This window comes from Crotalus tigris, unplaced genomic scaffold, assembly GCF_016545835.1.
Source record: "Crotalus tigris isolate CLP2741 ecotype Arizona unplaced genomic scaffold, ASM1654583v1 scf7180000017624.2573661763:2888555, whole genome shotgun sequence".
Lineage (NCBI taxonomy): Eukaryota > Metazoa > Chordata > Lepidosauria > Squamata > Viperidae > Crotalus > Crotalus tigris.
The window spans coordinates 2631387-2655399 of NW_024096519.1; the positions used below are offsets into that span (position 1 = coordinate 2631387).

General features: G+C 34.5%; 1 protein-coding gene and 1 long non-coding RNA gene across 4 annotated transcripts in view; one reads left to right on the top strand and one right to left on the bottom strand.

The window, feature by feature from the left end:
* Positions 1-3002: 3002 nt before the first annotated feature.
* On the bottom strand, positions 3003-12163 carry LOC120303404. Its single transcript, XR_005555452.1, has 3 exons — positions 12035-12163; positions 4731-4780; positions 3003-3374 (listed from the first exon to the last, which is right to left on the bottom strand). It is a non-coding gene; the product is annotated as an uncharacterized LOC120303404 (long non-coding RNA).
* Positions 12078-24013, top strand: part of MEOX2 (mesenchyme homeobox 2) — a 58217-nt gene continuing 46281 nt past the window's right edge. The window contains exon 1 of one of the 3 annotated variants that reach the window (XM_039332869.1): positions 12078-13190. In XM_039332869.1, the coding sequence (XP_039188803.1) occupies positions 12653-13190 (538 nt within the window). In that variant the 5' untranslated portion in view covers positions 12078-12652. The remainder of the gene's footprint in view (positions 13191-24013) is intronic. The other 2 variants (XM_039332877.1, XM_039332862.1) reach the window with 2 other exon arrangements.

Consider the following 24013-nt stretch of genomic DNA (forward strand, 5'->3'; position numbering starts at 1 on the left):
CTAGGGTACAGTCAGATAAGAGTGCAATTGGCTTGGGAGTGGAGCAAGAGGTTCAGAAAAGACCCTCCCTAGTTTCTTGGTCTGTAGAAGATAGGTAAATTGTATTTTTAGACTTGCAAGATTCTGCTAATGTAACTTTACAAGTAGAATTAGTATATTTGGTAATTCCTGAAAAGGTCTATCTTTCATTATAGACATTTTTAGAGTTATGTCAGCCACTAGCATGACGTGGTTACAAGAAGTAACCAAGAAACCATCACCCACATTTTAGACTGCTTCCAGTCATTCATTCTCTAATTCCTTATAGCCAGTAATGAATGGAAACAAGCTTTCCTGCCTAAAGTCTGAAAACATTCACATATTTCCCACATGCTTCTCAGTGCAAGTAAGTAACACCCCAAGCAATGCAATTTGGTAACAGCATTTGAATATCTATCATAGATGATCAGAAAAGGGTCCTGTGTCTGCTACTCTGTTTTCCTTGTTACAGGGGATTGTTTCTTTAGCATTGCTTTCCTTTCTCGTTAACAAGGCCTTTCCTCCTCCTCCTCTTCCTCCTCCTCCTCCTCCTCCTCCTTCTTCTTCTTCCTATCATCATCGTCATCATCATCATCACTGGAGATCTTCTAGTCCAAACCCTGCTGGTTGTCCAGTTGCTTCTTAAATGTCTCCAGTGTTGGAGCACCCACACTTCTGAAGCAAGTTGCTCCATTGGTTGATTGTCACAAAATGTCTCCTTAGTTCAGGATTGCTCCTCTCTTTGTTCAGTTTCCATTGCTTCTTGCCTTGCCATCTGATGCTTGGAAAATAGGTTGAACCCCTTCTTTGTGGCAACCCCTCAAATATTGGAGCACTGCTTCTTCTTTGCAAAGGAAGTAAACATTTTTCTTCTCGTGAATCATTCTGAATCAGAAACTGTTATGAGGGCAGATGATTCTATCAGCCTTTCTCTGGCATCTTTTTTCTGTTCTCTGTTATTGTGTTGAGGAAAGACAAGGCAATTCTAGATATTGTATGAGGGGGCCTTAGGGATTTGGTCCTTGAAAAGGACTTGTGTTAATCAAGTTTTAAAGCATAGGTGATTTTACTTTTCCACTTTTTCTCACCTTTTTTATAACCAGAAACTAGAATGTGTGTGTGTGTGTGTGTGTGTGTGTGTGTGTGTGTGTGTGTGTATGTATATAAGACTTGTGTTAATCAAGTCTTAAAGCATAGGTGATTTTACTTTTTCACTTTTTCTCATCTTTTTTATAGCCAGACAAGGGACAAAATTGTTTATGTTATGAAACTCCTATAAGATCTCATAGGAAAGAAGCCCTACTAGAATTCTACTCCAGAAAATTTTCATCCATGGATTTTGAGAAATCTGGGTTTTGTTTTGTTTTTGGTTTATAGTGATGATAAACAGTTATTTTCATTATTTAGTGAGTTCCTGCTCCACTAACTTATGCATGCTCTTTGTTTCTGGTGCTGATAGATAGAAATGACTGTTTCATTTCATTTCTTCACAGATTCCATAGACAGTAATGTTCTGATACAGCCAAAATTCCCAGTTTGGGAAAAAAAATAGGAGTTAACCATTTTGTACCAGAATAAACTCAATATTTAATTTTGTACACAGAGGATTAGATAGTTTAATAAACATTGTGTTTGAAATAAAACCATAATCTTTCATACTGAACAGTTTAAATAGAACATATTCCTTTTAAATTAATTGAAATTTTATTTCAAATAATATCCAGAATACCAATTCTATTTGGCTTACTGCAGATGGAATAGGTGACTTAGATATCCAACCATCATCTCATGTCTGCACAGTGAGACTCTGTCTTGATTGTAATTTTCTAGACATGTAGCAGAAGAGAAAAACCTTGAAGCCAAAACATGAAATGAACTGCTTGGAAGTACTGCCAAATGGTACTGCTCTTGGGTGTTAGTTCTGATATTTTAATTGCAGTTATGACTGAACATCTGTGAATTTTGTACAGCATATCTTAGATAGTGAAATGCTTCCATATGAGCAACTAAAATAAAGTAAGAAAAAGAGCTTTCAATTTCTCTATTTGAAAATGGAATTAACATGCAACTGAGCCAGTCATAATCAAGCAAAACAATGTGTATCAAATCCTAAAGCAAACTGGTAGCAAATGGCACATATCTAACAAAAGGAGGCATTTGTGAAATACAAACATTTTAGCTCCTTAAATCACCAAATGCTAACATTGCAGCCAAAAGGTGAAATGGTATAATTCAATTGTTCTGTTTTAATGGAAAACACTCAAATTCTCACTTTGTTTACAAATGGTAGAAAATGTGTACCCCAATATAGTATTTTCCAATTTAACAAAAAAACATTTAACAAAAATTCTGGACAAAAGCACTTTATTAAAATAGATTTATACTCCAGTACATAATAATTTATTTTTAAAGAATTCCATTACAATGTGAAATTTGATATCACTAGATATGTTATATATAATTTTAAAAGTTAAAAAACATATTCCAATATTTTTGAAAATATGTATAAATAGCTTTAGAATTCCTTTTTCGATTAACTTCCATAGTAGTAGAAGTTATATCACTGCATTTCATCAACAAACCAAGAATCAGAGACACATCTACCAAGTAGTTTTCAACAATAAAAACAATAAAAAGGGTATGTATAATATTTTTAGGATTAACACCTTACCCCACAAATTTTCCAATGCCCTCGGCAAACATGCCCCCGCAAAAATATACAGAAATACACTTCCATTATTATCTTTTTTTTTAAAAAAAAGCTAAAAGTTTTCCTGACCTGATTTAAACAGATAGAACAAAATTTATTAAATATTATAGAATATTGTGTAAAGGTAGAGTTGTGTGAGGATATAAAGTACAAATCCTTTTAAAGAAAAAAATACTTTATATATTTTTAAAGATATATTTTCATTCAAAACTAAAAATTATTTGACAACCAATATTATCAATATTAAGAAGTCTATAGGTCAATCACATTGCAGATTACATATTAAGAAAAATATGCTATTAGTAATCACAAATATTCATATATTTTATACATGAAAAATCATACTTGTAATGTTCATTTTCCAATGATAAATTCTATTCTATTGTGATCAGAAGATATAAATTATGATTGTAATTTTTCCTATATAAATTACCATGCATAGTAAATTTTTAAACAAAATATCTTACCTATTTAAAGAATACATATGTTGCTTTAGTGAACCAACTCTGAACAGTGTTACATACCTTCTGAAACAACCCTTATAGTTGAAGCCGAGCATTCCATAAAAAGAATGAAAAATACCCATCAATGAATAGAGATAGTCACGTTTCCAATATGGTGAAATATTCAAGTCCTCACAGATCTTCTGATGAACAAGAGAGAGGGATATTATTCCAATTCTGTTCATTTTTCAGTACTTGATTTGTAAAAGGGTTATATCTATTACATGAAGGAAAAAACTAAGTCTTATACAAAATAATTATTCAAATATTGTTGAAACAAAGGGTACTATGCAAGTCATTAATAGGATGGATGTTATTTGTAAATATTTCAGAGTAGTAAAAAGTATAATTATATTTCATTCTTCCAAATTTTCAAAAAAACAATGCCAAAAAACAGGCACTTACAAAACAGTAGCCTCCAAATGCTGAGGTTTTTTTTTCCATACAGTATGATCACATGCCTATACTGAGATTTGGTAAGCAGAATAGTTTGGTGGTAATGTTATACCCTGCCTTTGCTTATCTAGGGCTACCTAGATTATGGTAGTTAGCACTCTTCAAACTTTATGAGTGCATTGAAACATCTGTAGATATTTCAGGGCAGCTGTATGAAAAAGACATATCAAAATTATTAATTTATCTGTAGACAAAATGCTGAACATGATGAATGGTACACCTTCTAGAAAACATTGTTTATAATATAATAAGAAAAATAATTAAACAGGAATACAAATATCTGAAAGATCCCGATTGTGCTTATTTGGGAACAAAGTTTACAATATGAATTCTCTTTTTTTCACCTTAAAATGATATTACCTGAACATCAATTAATGAATTAAAACTTCAGTGAGTTAAATGGAACTTTTAAATAACATTTTTAAAAAATACATTGCATTAAACAATCAGTTATGCTCTTCAAATTATAATTTTCATTTTTTACTCTAAGATGCAGTTACATAAATTCCTGAGATACATGGATTAACAAAATGAAACTGCAATCCTATATGTGCATACTCAGAAAAAGTTCTGTTGAGTCCAATGAAGATTATTTCAGTATAAGAAAATACAGAGATATGTAGCATATTTACTATTAAATAGCTAATTTATTAATTACCAGAAGAAAAAAATGACCTGCGGTGTTTATAAATGTAAATGCAGGACATATTTCTCATAAGGTGACTTTATTGTACCAAATGAACAATAAAACAAATGCATTCACAGCAAGAACACATTTTACAAAGTAAAAGAATTCAAATTCATATTATAAATTTCTTCTTGGTATTAAGAGATGTTTTTCTTCTGGGTAGTTTGCAATACACATATATAAGGGTATTGCTTTTGCTGATTCTGGATGGGCTTTTTCTCTTTTAATTTCTACTGTTTATAATGCATTACAGTCATTCCATTTTTAAGAATAACTTTTGAATATTATAAGCAGCTAGAGCTGGAAGTGCAGATGGAACTAGCGAACATTAGAAGACTCATTTCTCTATACTTACCCAAATCAAATTCTATGGATGAGATTATAGAGCCATCAAAAGTGTTGGTCCTAACAAAGCAAACAGTAAAATAAGTTTGCACATGCATCTTATTATATTTCATAAATTTTTATTTATAATGCTTATTTTTTTAACAATGTATGTTCTAAAAGTCTTTATAAATCATACCCTTTAATAAATCTGTCAGGATAATAATAATCAGAACAGATCTAGAAGAAACGTTGGAGGTCCAGCCCCCTGCTCAAGCAGGAGTCCCTATATCATTTCAGACAAGTGATTGTCCAATCTCTTCTTAAAAACCTTGATGAAGTACCCACAACATTGGATTCAAAGAACTTTGAATAAAGTCACTATACAAAATTAAGTGGATAATTTATACAATTAACAAACTGTATGAATAGTATGTTCAAAGAGAAAGTAAATTATGATTTTATCTGTTATTTTTGTAGAATCCTTTTCAATTGTAGATGAAGTTTTTTTTTTTTAAAGGAACCCATCAAGTGAATCTCTTTAAAAGTCCACTGATTATTAGCAAAGCTAGTGTGCAACTCTTGACAGGAATGTGTGATTATCTGGAATTTGGCAATGTCTGAATATCTTAATTTATGTATTAAAAATAATATAGAATGGAAGAGATTTAATACAAAGGTACAATAAAAAATAGTGCAATTTTGATTGACGTTCCATTTGAACAATGAATAAAATGTCATTTATTCTAAACATATTGACATTTAAGAAGCTAAAATAATGAAGGATGATATATATAATCATTCAATGTGTTATCATTTTGTACATTGTATTATGTATTTTATTTGATTTTATCTATTTTATTGTAAGCTTTCAAATCCCCATATGTGAAATGGGCAGCTGTGTAAATCAAGTAAGCAAGCAAGAAAGTAAATAAGTAAGTAAATACAGTATTACTTCAGTCAATTTCTTTTAAAGGCATGTATTTGTGGATGAAATAAATTTTGATTATTCTCTGGTTTGGAAGACTTACGTGGAATTTCACGGACATCATACCAGTTTCTAGTAGCTCTTAATGAACATGGGAAAAAGAGTTTTGAAGATGACAAAATGTTGTGTCATTACAGGAAATAATTACAAAATTTATTTATTTATTTAAAATGTGTATATATGTGTGCATATGTGCATCTCTCTGTGTATATATATATATGTATATATGTTTCTATGTGTGTGTGTATTTCTCATAGCCTTTAATGGATATCTGCTGGTTAACATTGAAAGATGAGATTTTATTATTTGCCAATAAATAAAAGTTGATATATGGGATGAACAGAATTGTGGTTGAAATATTAGAGAATGTGTTAAGCTATTGAAAAGGTTTATATTCATCTTGATGAAGGAGGTAATTATTTATTTCTATATTTTCTGTTTATTTTTCCCTTTTATATATTCCCCCTTTTCCCACCCAGTTCCCCTTTTTCCCGTTTTGCATTTTCTATTTTTTTCTTGTTCATATTATTTTGATTTAGTATTTTATCTTTGCAATTTTAAACCAATAAAGATCACTGTATAAAATATAACACACACACATATATACATTACAACATATAACATTCCATGTTTGAAAAATACAATACTGTATGAAAAATTATTTGTTAAATAGTTTGCAGATTTATAAATAGATACTTGGACTAACTCACTTGTTTTGTCTATTATTTCATAAATATCATCAAAAATGTATAAATAAATAAATATTTGTTCCAAAAACATACAGTATGTGGTATTTTGCTGTAATTGACATTTAACAATATTCTAAAATGTGAATACATCAATACTTTATAAATCTAGTAATTCAACTATATAATTGGACAAACAGCCTAAAAGACAATATGATCTATTTTTATTACACATTTTACATATATAAGAAAATTATTTTATATATTATTTTCTTTAACAAAAATATATTGGGAATAACCTTTTGCAGTTGTACAACTTTATGCATTCACAGTACTAAATAATCCCATCTAATTAAAATAAATAAGGGATTCCTTAAAATCCAGGGCACTCCTTGTGACTGATACATCTATGAAAGACCAAAACAAGATGCATGCAACACATTTAAATAGTGTTTTTTTCATTATTTTCTTTTCCTTTTATGTATCCCTCACTATCCATTATGCATGCACAAGTATTAAAAGGTTAGTTCATTCCTATTTTTTCTCTTTTTCTTATGCATAATTCCTTTTAACTATAATAGCATCCTTTCCATCTGTAGTACTAAAGTGCCAGATTTCATTTGTCTTTGAACTGGAACATTAACTATTTTAAGTAGCCTCTTCACTTAGTGGCTTGAAGCATTTTATGGCTCAAACCGAGTGGTCAACTTTGTTGCCTTTTCTAACCCCCCCCCTTTCAAAGCTCCTTGTCCCACATCAACAATGAGTGATTGACTGCAACAGATTGGGAAGATATTTCAAGGAACATTAACCATGGAAAATAAGGGAAGAGAATTTAGCCCAAATCATGGGCTTATTCCACCTATCAGAGATTAAAGGCAACACTGTTTATAGTTCACCTGAAACACCAGGGTGATATTTGCCTTTGAGATTCCCAGTTATTTCTCCAAACCATCTTAATGAAAATTAAAGTAATTATATTAAACTTTTCTATTTTACCAAATGGCAACAGGGAGGGTCTCAAATTGCCAGTGTACCTTTACTTATATCCGTTCAAAAGTAAGTCTCATTTTTGATGGAAGTTTAATTGTTTGTGCATTTGCAGCCAAATAACAGCTTTACTAACATACCACAACTGTACAATAGAGGCATCTTTAAAGTGGCTACATATTAATAAATATTGAGGAAGGAAGGAAGGAAGGAAGGAAGGAAGGAAGGAAGGAAGGAAGGAAGGAAGGAAGGAAGGAAGGAAGGAAGGAAGGTATTCCTCAGAAAGATCAGCAATAGAGGAGGCTGCATTTCATTTCAACCACATATATTGGAACTTCCAACTGAAAGTATAAGGCATAGAAAATTCAAGCAGAGTTGTTATATTCCTTTGGAAAAAGAAGGGGACTGCAACTCTGGATTTCTCAGTCGCTATAGCCATCACTATTTTTTTTCCAGAAAGAAATACTAGAAAGCATCATCACAAACAATAATTTCAGACGATTATAAACATCATAAGAAATAGGGTCAAAAAGTGGAGAAAAGTTTTACCAGCCCCAGAAGATCGCCGTGGAGCCGGGTGACCTGAAGAGCATCTGTTGAACTTTTCTATTTTTTTATTTTTTTTTGAAAGAAAGTCTGCAAAACTAATTTCCCACAAAATCAGATTCAATTTCCGTTTAAGCCACTGCCTCTTGCAATTCTCATAACGGCCCCCGCCGGCCCCGCCAATGGTTAGATGAAAATGACTAGGGTGCGTGTTTTCATGCAAAGCACTGGAAATCTCATGGATTGGGACTAAATAGCTGGAACAACAAAGAATCAAATCAAGAGTTTTGGAGGTGCGCGAAGGGAGGAAAAATAACCCTGATGTCTTTAAAGATCCTTTCTTTTACTAACAGTTACTTTGTTGAACTAGTGTGACCTAATACTGCTCGTTCTACCGCCCTTGCCTCTCGCGAAGCGCCCTCGAATTTTTTCCAGACACCTGAGACAATGCAGACGAGGCCACCAAGGGAGACAAAATAAACTTTTCGCTAAATGGGAAGGTGTCGCATAAAGCGAAGGCGGAAACATTATTTTGAAAGGACGGCAATAAAGGCTCTTAGCGTGTCTTGCGCTTGGGTTTTTTTTCTTTTTCCTTTTCAGGGGACAAGCGAAGTTTTTCAGTCAGGCACGTGTTCTTGCGACGAGTGTTTTGTGGATAAATGAACGAGAGAGAGAGAGAGAGAGAGAGAGAAAGAGAGAGAGAGAGAGAGAGAGAGAGAGAGAGAGAGAGAGAGAGAGAGAGAGAGAGAGAGAGAGACTAGACAATTGGTTTTGATTTCGAGTCTCTTGAGCTGGGTCGCTGTAAAATTCAACCTTGATGCCGCCATGGAAGTCTTCCAGGGCAATTGCAGGAGCGGCAGCATCGGTTCCACCCGATTTGTCAAGAGCTGTTTGTTATATGGGCATTTTCAGGGGATTTGCAGTAATCCCGGCGGGCCTGAGATTTCTATTTTTGTTAGGCGTGACAAAACGGGAGGAGTCCAATCCTCCTGCCTCTGAGACGCTCCCGGATCTGCTGAAAATGAACCAAACTGAACTGGCGGGAAACGGTTCTCGCGCCGCTGATGCATTTCAGCTCCAGCGCTTCCCATTAGCGCCCCGCATATCCGAAGGTCTGGGTCTTTGCCTCGAAGGTATACCTTTCTGGACCCAGCCTCTCTCTTGCCCCCCGTTTTGCATTTGCATTTCATTTGCTTAATTTTTCCCTATCCATGTGAGCTTTTTCTAGTGAGGACGGCTTGTCCTTCGAAATGAGGTCCAGCATGACAAAGGTTTAAAGCTAAACTTCCTTTCTCCTTAACGATACGTTGCCCAAATTTGTAGAAAAAAGCAGTGCCAAATGTAGAACATGATTCCCCAAATCGCCGGTCTAAACAGAACTCCACAAATTGTGCTCAATAAGAATCATATGTTTTGAAAAGTGTCTGTGTGCTTTTAGGAGATTATCAGATATTTCCAGAGACAATATGTGTGGATCCAGACCTTAACAATTGTTTAGTTTTTACCAGAATTTCTCAATCTTGGCAATTTGAAAAGGTGTGAACATCAACTCTTAGAATTCCCCAACTACTTGCTGGTAGTTGAACTTCACACCTATTTTACCAGTAGTTGCCAAAGTTGAGAAGCACTGGCCTACAAGAATCTATTAACAGAACTTGGCAAGTCTAGAAATGATTTCATAGGAAGATAATTTATCTATATCATAATTTTTGTGCCATTCTGTACCTGGTACAAAACCAGATGCCCCAAATTTATCCACAGAATCCATAAAATAATCTGCATGGAGACTATAATAAAAATTGAATTGCCTGTAAACCATTCCACTCATTATCCACCAGTTGTCTATGTCTTCACCATACAGACTTCATGTCTCTATTAGATTAATAGACCAGAGCTTGTCAAATTCAGATGCTTGCTGCATAACTTCTCTCACTCAGCCCAAATATCTTATAGAGTTGTTTTTTTTAAAGGGAGAAAGGAATGGAGCCAGGAATATTGAGGAAAAAGAGGATATAAACCAATCAATCAAATAATGAGGTTTTATCCAACCCAATTAAAGCATTTGTACACTTTAATCAGGTTGGATAAGCCCTATTGGGAAAATGTTCTGTATTATTTTTCTTTACCACAAAAAATTAGCCAAATCATATATATTCTAGTGTAAAGTGACACTTCATAAGAATGAATTATAAATTATAAAATTATTGGTTCATTCATTGCATTTGTATCCAAAGAATTAAATTCAGTAGAAACATGTTACCTTTTTCCTAATCTAATCATTTATAGGAAGTGGCAATTTTTATAATGAATTCCTTTGAAATCTATATATTATGACTTTTTGAAGGAAAGTGAGTGTTCCTATCTGACATTAAAACAAATTTAAAATAATTCCATATTTGTGGCACATTCTGAGAATTACTATTTGGACAGAATAATGAGAACACCTGAAGATTGGCTTGGCAATCAATATTAATATAAACCCAGGTATTATTATTCCTATATTGTAAACTGTGACAAAAAATTCCTTAATTATTTTGTAATATCAAGCCTTTTCACACAGTTCTAGATAACAGCCCAATCCTATGCAGTTTTACTAAGCTTCATTGCCACATCTAATGATGCTTTCTCTACAATGCTTGCATAATTCCATGGAATGTGACCAAGAAAAGGCTCTATTGAGAAGATGACACAAGGAAATATTTATTTGCTAATGAAGACTTAATCATAATTGTCATAGGATATATTCTGTGAGAAACCTCTGCTTCTGTTCCAGGTGTACCATGAAATACAGCTGCTAAATCTAAACATCATAGGAAATACATTAGCTAATGTGACATATTAGAATTCCCAACAGTGGAAACTAGGAAATGAAGCTGTTATTCAGAACTTTAAACCAATCAATGGAATTTTAAAAGCGTCTTCATTTTTATCCCATAAAGTAGAATCTCAAAAGGTAAATTTCAGTATTGTTTTCAAAATCATCAAATTCAGAAAAAGTTTGTCACATACAATGTGCTGATCAAATGGCAAGCTTCTAACAAAGCCACACACCTGGGATCTGTTTAGCATAATAAACTATGCTTAAAACCATGGTTGGTCACATTAATACATTTCTGTGTTGCGTTTTAAATGTAGTCATTGATGATTGAAAGTTGCAGTTGTCCAAACTTTTCCTCTGTGAATAAACAGGTTGAAACAAATGGGTGCTGTTAATTTGACTTCAACATTGGCTTGAATATTGGTTGGAAATGAATTGTGATTTTACTTCATTCTCAGCATTATTACTTTCCTTGTGAGGAAATGTCCACAATCAATATGAATGTAATGACCTGACCTTGCAGGAATTGTGATGTATAGATAGGGAAATGTTTGTGAGCAACTGGATCATAAAAGCCTTGGCAAGGCAAAAAATGCACTGAATAGTGGGTATTTCTGATTTGGATATTCCCAAAGAATATAGATTTTGAATGTTCAGCAAATTCTGAGAGACAATAATACTTGTCCTGCTGATGCTATAGAGCTGGGACTGTTAGAATACTCCCACAATATATGATACTTTTTAAGTGACAGAAAGTGGAAAGTAGAAAGACATCAAGCCATATATAGGAGCAGCTAGCCCACATCAATTCACTCTCCAGAGCATCGAAAGCTCGGCAAAGAATAGCAGGCAGTTTGCAGGGTCACTTGGTCCATTCACTTACTCATTCTTCTTTTTTTCTGGATGACAAAATGAGAACCTGGATTACAAAGCCCCTCTTTCGTATCATTGCACTACTTAAAGAACAATTGCAGGTGGATGAATGAGAAATGACAAGAAAGTGATCTCTAGAAGATATAGTAAGAAGGCCTGGGTTACACCAAGAAATATGAGCAAAAACAGACACCATTCCTTGCTCACATCTGGAATAACCCAAATCCTCTCCTTCATTCTGACCAGAAAGAATACTTTACCCAGTATTTATCACAAAACCTCTTAAAGAAATTAATAGCTAAATGTTGCCCTTCCAGACCTTCCTGATTGCACTTTCTGGAACATCCTTATTTCCAGTATATCCACCACTAGCCCAAACGAGGCCACAAAGAACGACGAGGAAGCTCCAGATGTGACAGGTGTACTTCTCTTACCTGCACGCTCGTTCTGCGCCACATAAAGAGCAAGGTCTGAGCCTTCATGCCCCGCGCCTTATGAGGGGCGTGTTGGGCGGAGCTCGGCGCTGGAAGGGCCACGGGTGAGGGCAGGCTGGACCCCCTAAAGGTTTCTCGCCCAGAGCTTATTAAGGTCTTGGAACTGCCTGCTTCTTGGGACCTATCCGATGCCTGGCAAGCAAGAGCGAGGCTGAACTGGGGTCGGGGGTGAAGGCAGCTGCAGGTCGCTGTTGGGGTGGCTGTTGGGCTGGCGTTCGTATGTGGTCAGCGCCGCGCCGTTAAGCCAGCCCCCGGCTCACGTTACACACTCCTGTATTTATAACTTCGGCGAGGCGCTTCCCCCTCCGACCATTAGCGCGGACCACCTCTGTTCCGCCGCCTGCGAGCCCCGAACGGCCGCTTCTTGAAACATCCGAGCGAAGCCACGGCCGGGATTGGTAGCCAAGAGCTGGAGATCTGGATTACACCCGAGCGACGCGGCGCGCAGCCACCGGCCTTAGAGGTGGCTGGGAGGAGAGGGGAGGACAGAGTCGCTCCTTGTCCTCCGGCGGGCGTTCGCTGGCAGCGGGGTGGCCGCTCGGAGCCCTGCCGCATGCCATGGATCACACGCTTTTCGGCTGCCTGCGCAGTCCCCACCATCCCCCTGGCCAGGGCTTGCACCCATTCTCACAGTCTGCGCTTGCCCTGCACGGCCGCTCAGATCACATGTCCTTCCCGGAGCTCTCCGCGTCCTCCTCCTCTTGCATCATAGCGGGATACCCCAACGAGGAGGGCATGTTCAGCAGCCAGCACCATAGGGGCCACCACCACCACCACCATCACCACCACCATCACCAGCAACAGCAGCAGCAGCAGCAGTCTTTACAGGCAAACTGGCACATCCCGCAGATGGCTTCCCCGCCACCGCCTCCACCGCCTCAATCCGCCTCATCCAGACACAGTCTGTGCCTTCAGCCCGATTCGGCTGGACCCCCGGATCTAGCCAGTAGTCCCCCCGGACTGTGCTCGAATTCATCAAGTTTGGGGACCGGCACCCCGACAGGAGCAGCGTGCGCTCCGGGAGATTACGGAAGGCAAGCGCTGTCCCCGGTGGAGACGGAGAAAAGAATGGGCAAGCGGAAAAGCGACAGCTCAGGTAAAGCCACCTCCCTTGCGTGTCTTCTATCCGGGAAAGTAATTCTCTCTCTCTCTCTCTCTCTCTCTCTCTCTCTCTCTCTCTCTCTCTCTCTCTCTCTCTCTCTGTGTGTGTGTGTGTGTGTGTGTGTGTGTCTCGTGTGTTTTGTGTGTGTGTGTGTGTGTGTGTGTGTGTGTGTGAGAGAGAGAGAGAGAGAGAGAGAGAGAGAGAGAGAGAGAGAGAGAGAGAGAGAGAGAGAGACAGAGACAGAGACAGAGACAGAGAAATAAAATAAAATAAAACCCGGGATGGGCGATCGGGCAGCTCTGAAACAACTGAGATCGGGTATTGGATTTGTTCTGGAAGCGTTCCGTGCATGACCGCTTGATACCTCGCATGGTAGTGACAAGACCCCAGTTGTAGCATGCAAGGGCTTAGCCACTGGCCTACCACTAGACTAATTAAAACGCTATAGTTGCTGTTCGATGTCTCATGATAGAGATAGGTCACAAGTGTTAAGAACACAGATTAGGACACCTTGGTGTTAGGACCCTTGAAGGGTTGCAGAATCACAGTCTTTCTAAAGAATGCAGTTTGGGGACATCTAATATTTAAGTTTATCCCTCAGTCACCTATATCTTTTCTTTCTTGTCAAAATCCTACCTAAGAAAAAGGATAGGTCTATATTCATGCCAGTCAAGGAGTAAATTCCGTTTCTTTTTAGGACTGCCCACCTAAAGTATTTCTGGAACACTGGTAGTATTGAGATAAAATCTGCTGAGAAGTCTGTAGTTTTACTTCGGTTAGACAGATTGCGCAAATATGCAAACTATTCTACTTTTCAAATGAAACTGTAAAAATGGATTCCTATGTACATCAAAATAATCAAATGAAAGTGTATGTGTACAATTATGAATGTTTGTATGTTCCTGCTCTAAGTATAATTATTTCATATAACTTAATTTAGCATCTTGGCACACTAATTTCATTATATTTGTTTTCTCATGCTTAGTTGGATACTTTTGAATTATATTTATACTATTAAATGCATGTTTAAATTTGCTTTTGTGTGTGTGTGTGTATCTATGTGTATATGTATGTGTCCATGCACGCATGTGTGCACATATAGTACAATATATATATTTAGAAAGTAATTCCAAGTTTTGATCAAGTAAAAGTCATGATCTACTTTGAAATTTAAAAGTACAAAACTATCCATAGTTACATTTGAATTCTTAGGACTGTTATATAGAAATGTATTTCCTTGACAGTTTAATGCAAAATATTTTGAGTCCTACTTATTTTGAAATTTGTTGTACTCTGTCTTGTAGTTCAGGAAGAGAAACTGAAAAGCTGATTTGAATTGCATTTAAAAAACTATGTTACAAAGTATACTTTTCTATAAAAATGTTTAAATGGGTAAGAAATCTTCAGGCAGTCCTGGATGAAGGATGTTTCATTATAACACTGCTAAAGGTAAGAAATAGATTTGTATACATGCACAAACATCTTCACACACATGCAATAGGATGTATAAAGCTGATACAGAAATCTGAAGGATTTCTACCTATGAATAAAAATAAGAAGAAAGCCGAATCTTTTACCGAAAATTCTATTTCCTTAAAAAAAATGGCCTTTTGAATTGTCCATATTTGATCAATTTAGAATTGTTTCAACTATTTTCCATGTTAATTAGATCAAGAAAACTGAAATTATAACATTTTTAAATTTTTTTAGCATAATTGTTGTCTGGTAATTGACAAGTGGCAGGCTAAAGATTTGAAAGAGACATCAATTGGGATTTATTTGAATTATAATTATCTATGAATTAAATAAAAGTAATTATTATATTCCAGAGACATAACGGTTGGTTGACTTGTAAGGGTAATAATGTTATTTAATGCACTGTAAGAAAAGTGCTATGTAATAATTAAAAGGAAATCTTTATAAATAGTAAGCAGAAATATTAATCTCCTTTAACTTTTATTAAAGCTTAGATACATAGATAATTAAAAGTTAATTACAGTAGATTGCTGTGTGATATATTAAATTAAACATTAGAACACAATTCTATAAAACTTTGATTGGGAATTAGTCTTAATTATTGTTTTATGTTATGTTTTACAAATAAAAAATTCAGTATGAATAACTTTCCAATATAAGATTATAATATCAACCACTTTAGCATTAATAATATATATCTATCTTTAATCTTTCTTATACAGTATAAAATACACTCACTATACTTTTGAACAGTATTTTCAATATAAGTGTAACTATGGATTGCTAATATCAACTTTAAGATAATAAAATCCATATATTTTCATATGCCAAATGTTTCTGCATATATTATGATAAATGGATTATATTTATTTACATATCTGAATATTTTTATGGAGCTGTATGTTTACCTTATTTGTACCTGATCATTTCTTATGTTTACATACATACTGTACATGGTCCCATACCGAAATCTAGACAATTGTGCAGGGTGGCATTATGGTTTGTGGCTGGAGCAAGTAAGTAATGGCAGATAGCCTCAGAATATATAGTTAGCCCTTGACTTACAACAGTTTGTTTTAGTGACCGTTTGAAGTTACAGCAGCACTGAAAAAAATGAAAATGTGAAAAAAAACTTTCACACTTATGATTTTTGCAGCATCCCCATAGTGAATGTGATTTACATTCAGATGCTTGATAATTGGTTCGTGACGACTGCAGTATCCCAGAGTCATGCAATCCCCTTTTGCGACCTTCTGATAAGCAAAGTCAATGGGGAAGCCAGATTCACTTAACAACTGTGTTACTAACTTAACAACTGCAGTGATTCATTTAACAAATGTTGCAAGAAAAGTTATAAAATGGGGCAAAGCTCACTTAACAAATTTATTACTTAGCAACATAAATTTTGGGCTCAATTGTGGTAAGTTGAGGACTACCTGCACTAAGGGTGGAGACTAAATACCAGGAGATAGTACCAAAGAGAAACAGCCAATTCTCTTTTCTTTTATCTGCTCGAGATTTTGGTAACTCAAATCTGATAGTTGCAGTCTGAGGATACCTTGAACTATTTCTGCTGCTGTTTATTCTTGTGAGAAATTCTGTTCTGTGACTATACCTCTAGGCTGATGACTGATACTGAAAGTGAACATCCAAGCAGTGGTGGATTCAGCCGGTTCGCACCACTTCGGCAGAACCGGCAGCTAATTTTTTGTTGCCCAGGTCCAGAATGGACTTCTGGAAGCAGCATCCACACAGAGAACTGGTTGTTCACATATTTGAATCCCACCACTGCATCCAAGGTTGTTACTATAGAAGCCGAGGACTTCCAATTATACCTCTGCACAGAAAAGAAAGTCTCAGAAAGCTGAACAAATATAATTTTTATTCTGTCTTATACTGATGTTCCATTGACAGTAAGGATTTCCCTGCATATAAAAGAATATAACAGGAACCCAGTAAAGCAGAATATGGTATATTTCATAGTAGGAAATATAGTAATCAAAAGTAATAGACAATTGCTTGTATTTTGTTTCCAAAAATTTATTCTGACAAAATATACCCACCTCCTCTAATATAACGCAACATAAGCAAAATAAATAAAATAAAATTGTTCATATTAAATGACTCATATTGCCTACAATTTCACTTTTTTATTTCAGAAAATATTGTGTAATATTTATAATATTTATAATAAAATCTTAAAAATAAAATCACAAATAAATTTACATTTAGTGAAACTGATAACTCTGAAATGAGATATATGGTTAAAAAATAGGAAATTAGATGATGATAGATGTGTCTGTCTCTCTCTGTGTGTGTGTGTGTGTGTGTGTGTGTGTGTGTGTGTGTGTGTGAAAGAGAGTGATAGAGAGATGATAGATAATTTCTCCTCTTTATTCTTCCACCATCTGCGCTGTTATTGGAATTCCAAAATATTATGTAGCGTATGTCTATCTTCATTATTTTTTTGGCTGATAATATATTATCATCTTCCTTTCATGTGATGTTACAGTTTGTATTTAAAAGGCTACACAGGCTTAAAAAGCTCTGATCCAAATTAAATTAAAGGCTACAAGACCAATTAAGTTCAGGGGACAATTACATCAGTTTAACAAAATGATGACTGAAAGGTAAAAAGATTTTAGCATTTATTTTGGATTACACATTGAAATATTTAATGATCTCTCCATAGATCACAAAATTAAAAAGAACATATACATTTTTAGATATATGTTTTAATTTTTTCAAAAATTAAAAAAATGAAGCTTTTCTAAAATTCTGACTTCTAGTGTAATATATGTTGTTATCCAATATTTAAAGGTCAAGACAGAATGTACGTGTTTTAACCTTTTAGATAAAGGGCTTATAATTTTGTAATTGTGTGTGAGTACAATTGATGTACAGTTTTCTATACTGAAGTAGTCCTAATATAATAGTCCTATGTTACCCCAATGGATAGAGATTGTCCAGAAGTAATGTCTGATGGATTGTTTTATAAATATTTAGTGTAGTTTCCAAGAAATGTCTTTGAAAATAACATGTACATTCGAAGATATACATGTCGGAGAAAATGATTTGATAAATGGGTGTTAACAATATGAATTCATTGCTTTTAGTAACTTCTAATTACACTCCAAAACATTTCAGTAAGAAAAATGATCTGTATATCTTTTCAAAAGGAGCACTATAACTGATTCATCAAAGTTCTTAAACCTTTCAGCATGCTGCTAAGTGTAAACAAGCAAATAGAATTCTTTGTAATTTTCTTCTGGAGAGAGTTAATTTGTTAACAATACTGGGTTTCATTATCAACATGCTTGATGCCTATTGGGACTTGGGCTTCCTAGTTCTTAAAAAGCAACTCTCCATGCTGCATGGTGAATTGCTTTTGAACTTTTGTAGGACATGGGAAATGGTCCTCTATAAAAACAGGGAAAAATTTCCATAGGAAATCTTTTGGTCATTTAAGTTGGGCATTTGGTTCCTGGTTAATATTGGCAGTACAAGCCCTAATACTTTTTTTATTCCATTTGTCTATGGTAGACATCAATACCAAATATAAGCTGTTTCTGAACTCCCTCCAAATTAAAATGCAGTTTTCCATGTGATACTGGGAGTTGTCTTATCAAAGTTAGATCCTGTTGGGGGAGAAGGGAGGGAGGACAGAGAGAATAGAATAGAATAGAATAGAATAGAATAGAATAGAATAGAATAGAATAGAATAGAGTAGAGTAGAGTAGAGTAGAGTAGAGTAGAGTAGAGTAGAGTAGAGTAGAGTAGAGTAGAGTATTTAGGAATCATAACTACTATGACAATAATGTAGTAGAGTGTAGATGGTTTGGGGAAAATTTTAATTTTATATTAATCAATTTAAAATAAAGATGATTTCAAATTTATTTTAAAAAATTAGACCAGATAAAAGTGGATCCCTTCTGCAGGCAGCTAATTTTAAGCTTAATGAAAAAGAAAACAAATGTTAATTATTTAATGTAATTGTACTTATTGAAAAAGAAGATTAGCTTGATCCCAATAATTTAACTTTAAAATGGAAAGTTTCATTTTAAAGAATCACTGACATGTATCTCAATTATTATGGGTTGGAGTAGGTGTGTTTTAGCATTTATTATTTCAGTTTATAATCAGCTTCTCCCACTCATAGAAAATATAAGGCAGTAAAAAACAGGTGGTAGCTTTTTATTGTAATTGTTAAATCCCAGTGGGAAAAGGTAACATTTATTATAAATATATTTCAAAAGACCTGGTTAAAGAGAAAATTCTTAAGGTTAAAAACATCAAGGCCAAGTGTAGTTTTTAAATTACATAGTTGGGATTGAAACAGGAATAGATTCTTTTAAAAGACTAGTAATATATGTGTTTTCATATTCTAAGCAAGACATATTTACAGTGTCTTGTCTTGTCTTGTCTTGTCTTCTCTTTTTACCTCAAAAGTATTATTTCTGGTGACTGCTTGGGGAATTCTCTGCAGTCTTCTTGGCAAAATTTTGGAAGTGGTTTGCCATTACTTTCTTCTTGTTCTGTTTATGTTCCACTCTTCACTTTATTTAAATGTTAGAAACTAGGAAACACAACTAATGATTCAATTATTTTGATTCAATAATCAAAATCTTCATAATCCGTATTTAAATTTTTGTAATCCAAAATGCCGTACTAATGGACCTGAAATATTATATGTTTTAGTGATACACTAACATGACTCTTTTAGAAATAGGTTGTTTTATCTGAAATGATATGCTGGATCTGGCTGTTAAATTTTCTGGAATTTTCTGATCCAGTGGATAGCAAAGTTGCTTTGTGGTTAGCTGTGCAGCATGGTAGCAGTAATAGAGCCAGCAGAAACAATTCTGAAACATTTAATAGTGCATCATTATATTTGACTTACAATTATTCATTTAGCAATTATTCAAAGTTATAGTAGTGCCAAAAAGTGACTTATGACAGTTCTTCTACTTAACAAACATTGTAGCATCCTCACAATTAAAAGATCAAAATTTGGTCCTTGGCAACTAGCATGTATTTATAATGGTTGCACTGATCACATAATCATCGTTTGTAATTTTTTAGGAAGAGCATCCAAAAAGGAAAGAGTTGAAAAAGGCTGTTTAGGCCACTAAATTCATGCCATTGCTGAATGCAGGAATCTACCAAAACATTTGGATCTTCTGATCTTGTCAGAATTGATTATCAACTTTTTCCTGAATTTCATTCTGTTCAGTGGCATTCAGAATTTACAACTGCCGTCCTACAAATGATTTTACTTTCCTCGTATCTATTTGCTTTTTAGAAGGCAATGTAAACTTTCTTGAAAATTGTTTTATTGGAGCCAGTGGTGGGATTCAAATATGTGAACAACCAGTTCTCTGTGAATGCCACTTCTGGAAATCCATTCTGGGCCTGGGCAACAAAAAATTAGCTACTGGTTCTGCTGAAGTGGTATGAACTGGCTGAATCCCACCACTGATTAGAGTTGATTTCAAAGTTATTTTATTGTAAATAGTGTATTTACCTCTTTTATTATTTGTATGGAATACAGAAGAACATAGCTTTGACCATGGGGGAAGTAAACATTTATTAAGCAGATAACTTGGAACTTATTCTACAAGTCATTTCTCCTCACTCCTTTTGTTGACATAGGTTTTAAATGAAAAACTCTATTTTGTGTTGGAACTCTAAAAACATGTGCCACAAAATTCAATTTGATAGAATATAAACCAATTCAAGACTCAGCTTGTTTTCCTTTTAGACAAATAATTATGCATTAAGCTCAACAATAAGTTTTAATTACATAACCTGTGTAGAATGAAAAGTATGAACGATTCTGTTTTCCAAAAGCCAATGCAGTAACCTAAAATCTTTGCTTTTCTTTAGCACATAGGAGAAAGTCATGTTGACAACCTTTTCCAATCATGATTTGGCAGCAAATTACTGATCTTCCAACACTTGGCAATTTAACTTAACAGCTTGTAAGACTTGGTAGGAAGATCACAGTTTGACTAGATTAGAAATTTAGTTCTAGACCAAAAATGAGCCATATGCTGTACACCCACACTCACTCACACATACAACAGGTGGTTAATACTACCAGTCAGATGTAAATGGCCCTTTTAGTCCTCAAGCTTAAATGTAGGACTTCTGCTCCTGTCTTCCTGAAATAATGGATATGGTATGGTCTTGAAGCCAAGCAGTTAACTACCATCTGTAGCCTGGAATCCCTGGTTCTCATTTCAACTGTTACTCTACTATATCTTAATATGTACTTGTGTGGCTATATGTCAGATGCAAGATCAGAGACAAGACCACTGAGATCCAATCAAGTTTGATCCTTTATTTGCTTGCAACTAATGGACAGAATCTTGACACATTAATGCTATAAGTTTAACCTACTAGATATAGCCTGAGAGATTCTAGAATCTGCCTATTGTGATTCTCTTTCTCCCTTCCCTATCCAAATTGGGACTATGCAGCTTCTTAATCTATTCTTGAATAAAAATAATATATTTAAAATAATAGGATTGATAGCTATCCTGCATTCATGTTGCTGATTTAATTCTGTTAATTAAATAACATCCACTAAAGATTAATTTTCATATGCTTTATATGTCATTGTTTTTATCAACATTATAAAAATCTTCTCAGAAAGAAGGAGGAAGATTAAAAAAGGCATTTCCGGCAACTGTCCATCATTCCAATGTAAACATAAAAAGTGGCTTCAAATTAATAACTGCTGAAAATGCTGTTTTATTATTTAGAAAGTATTAATTATAAGTATTTACAATAGCAGCAGAAGAGCTTTTTTATTACTTTTAAAACAAGATGAGAAAAAATCATTTTTTTTAAAAAAAGGGAATTAAAAACCTTTTACTTCCATGTTTCACTATACTGTTAAGAATGTTGTCAGGATCAAAGTATATTCCTGATTCTTTTCTTCAGACCTCTATCCCATGAAATTCTTTTGTTTTTTACCCATAATTCTTATTACTTCCTCTTGATTTATTTGCATTTATTCCATTAAAAAGATGACTGAACAACAATAAAACATGTGTCTGCAGCTTTCTTGAGAACAATACAGAAACAATTTGTTAATAGCTTCTTCTACTGTTGTTTTCAACTTTAGTCACTTTCCCAACTCCACAAGTCTGAAGGTTTCCTTTCCAAGTATAAGTTAGCTATGGAATTCCTGCAAGATTGGTTACAGAGGCATTTAAGAAAGCAAACTATAAGTAAACCTGTTTAATTTCTGAAGAACAAGGTGGAAATTAATATAGCAGTTTCCTTTGTTCTGCTCCATAAAATCCTCTCTCTCTTTTTTTAAGCCTTGTTTGAAGTGGCTTACTTTCATGTGTCCCTTAGAATGTGTTGGACTGTAAACTCCAAGTCAATAGGATTTAAGCAATGGAGGCTTCTGTGGTATTTAAGTATAGCTGAAATAAGCATATAAATTAAACGTTGGCTGGTCTATTACTTATCCCAAAGGCATCTTGGGCCTGCTCCCATTTCAGAAATCCCCCATTCAATTTGACAAAGATATAAACTCAGTTCCAAAGATTTCTGTTTTAGGAATGAAATGAAGGGAAAAATAGGTGTCATGATTGAGTTGCATGTGCACAATTTTTTTGGAGATATTTTTACAGCTTTTTGTCTAAGTAAACCTGCCTCTAGCCATGTATAAATCGTTTAATTTTTATGAATGCTAAATTAATCTTAGTTATAAAAAGCCAAATTTCATGGCACTTTTGTGAAATAAAATAACAATCTTATGAGTATCATCCTAGAATAGTAAATAATGATATTATCCAAAGACAATAAAAGGATTTTCACAGATGTTTAAGGTCTGCAGGAATCTTGTCCGTATGAGAAGTACCAAGTAAAGAAAAAAAAAACCTTAAATATTACTCTATTCAAACCATACATATTTACTAATTACTATTAATTACAATTTTATCCACCATTTTAATTTTATTTTTAAGCAATTATATTAGTTGCTTTATGCGTTTCCTTTTTTGAAGAACACATGCATTTCTCAAACACCTAGCTCCACAGATTGCAGTTTCTTATTTGTTGCTGTTCTTTAGCAAACTTCCAGTGGCCTCCCAGTTACATGTTGATTTTCAGTCTGTCCAAACTTCTATTTTCTTATTCCATCGTTTGCCAAGTGAGACAGATATGGCCTGTTTATATCAGTCTGTGCACCTCTGAAATACTGTGCCTAAATATGTATTAAATTTTCCTTTGGATATTAGCGGGAAAGGATAAATGTTTAGCAATATCTGAAAGACCATGCCACTGAACTATTGTTTTTTGAGATATTGTTTCTATTGATTTCTTTATATTAAATAATTGAGAAGTTATAATTATATAAATAAAATCAAGGAGCAATGGAATTTAAGTAATTACTTAAATATTTATATTCTAATGAATGGAAAAGATCTCTGCCAGAATTACAAGCAGCAGCTTTGGCCATTTTTTTTTTTTTTGGCTTGATCTTTAAGAAATCAGGCAAGCTGAAACAATACCATTTAGATTCAATATTCATGTCAGATACTTTCAGCCTGGCCCACTAATCTAATTCAGCACATTTGATATCTTCTAGCTGCTATTATAGTTGTCTACAGTCATGACAGTGCAGGGTTGCTAAGATTTTAAATTTCATTTTTGAATTTAGAGTAAATGACTATAATTGTTTATTGAATTGAGCATCTACTTTACAAATTTAGTTTCCAAATAGAAAAGCAAAAGCTAGCTAAATCATAAAAGATGCTGTAACAAAATTCAAATGAAATTCAAGATCACATCCTTAGTTAAAGAATGGAGAATTAGTCTGGAAACCCTACATGGACATAAGAGGATAAACATTATCTAGGCTTATTTAGCTGCAAATTGCTAGTCTGAGAAGATTCCTATGTATAGATTTAAGCAATAAACAGCTAACTGAACTCTTCTTAAGTGGATTTGGTTGTTTGTATCTGACAGAAGACGAAATCTTTTGCTATGTCTGGCACTTGCACATTTTTTCTGTTATTTGACTTGTCTTAATAAAGTAAGGTTTAATAAGTGTTTTGAAAATAGTCTTATTACCAGCAAAGGTTTTTTTTGCTTTAAAAAAAAACAAACTAGCATGTTCCAACTTGAAAGGGAAGAGTTGCAAAGACCTTTAGATCAGGTGTATTAAACTGTTGGCCCATGGGCCAGTTGCATTATGTGGAGGCAGCGCCCGCCCCACTTCCAGCAATGCAAAAAAAGTCATGCTACATCGCGACATGTCATGTGATGCGGTGAGTTTGACAGCCATGCTCTAGATCAGGGGTAGGCAACCCAAAACACTC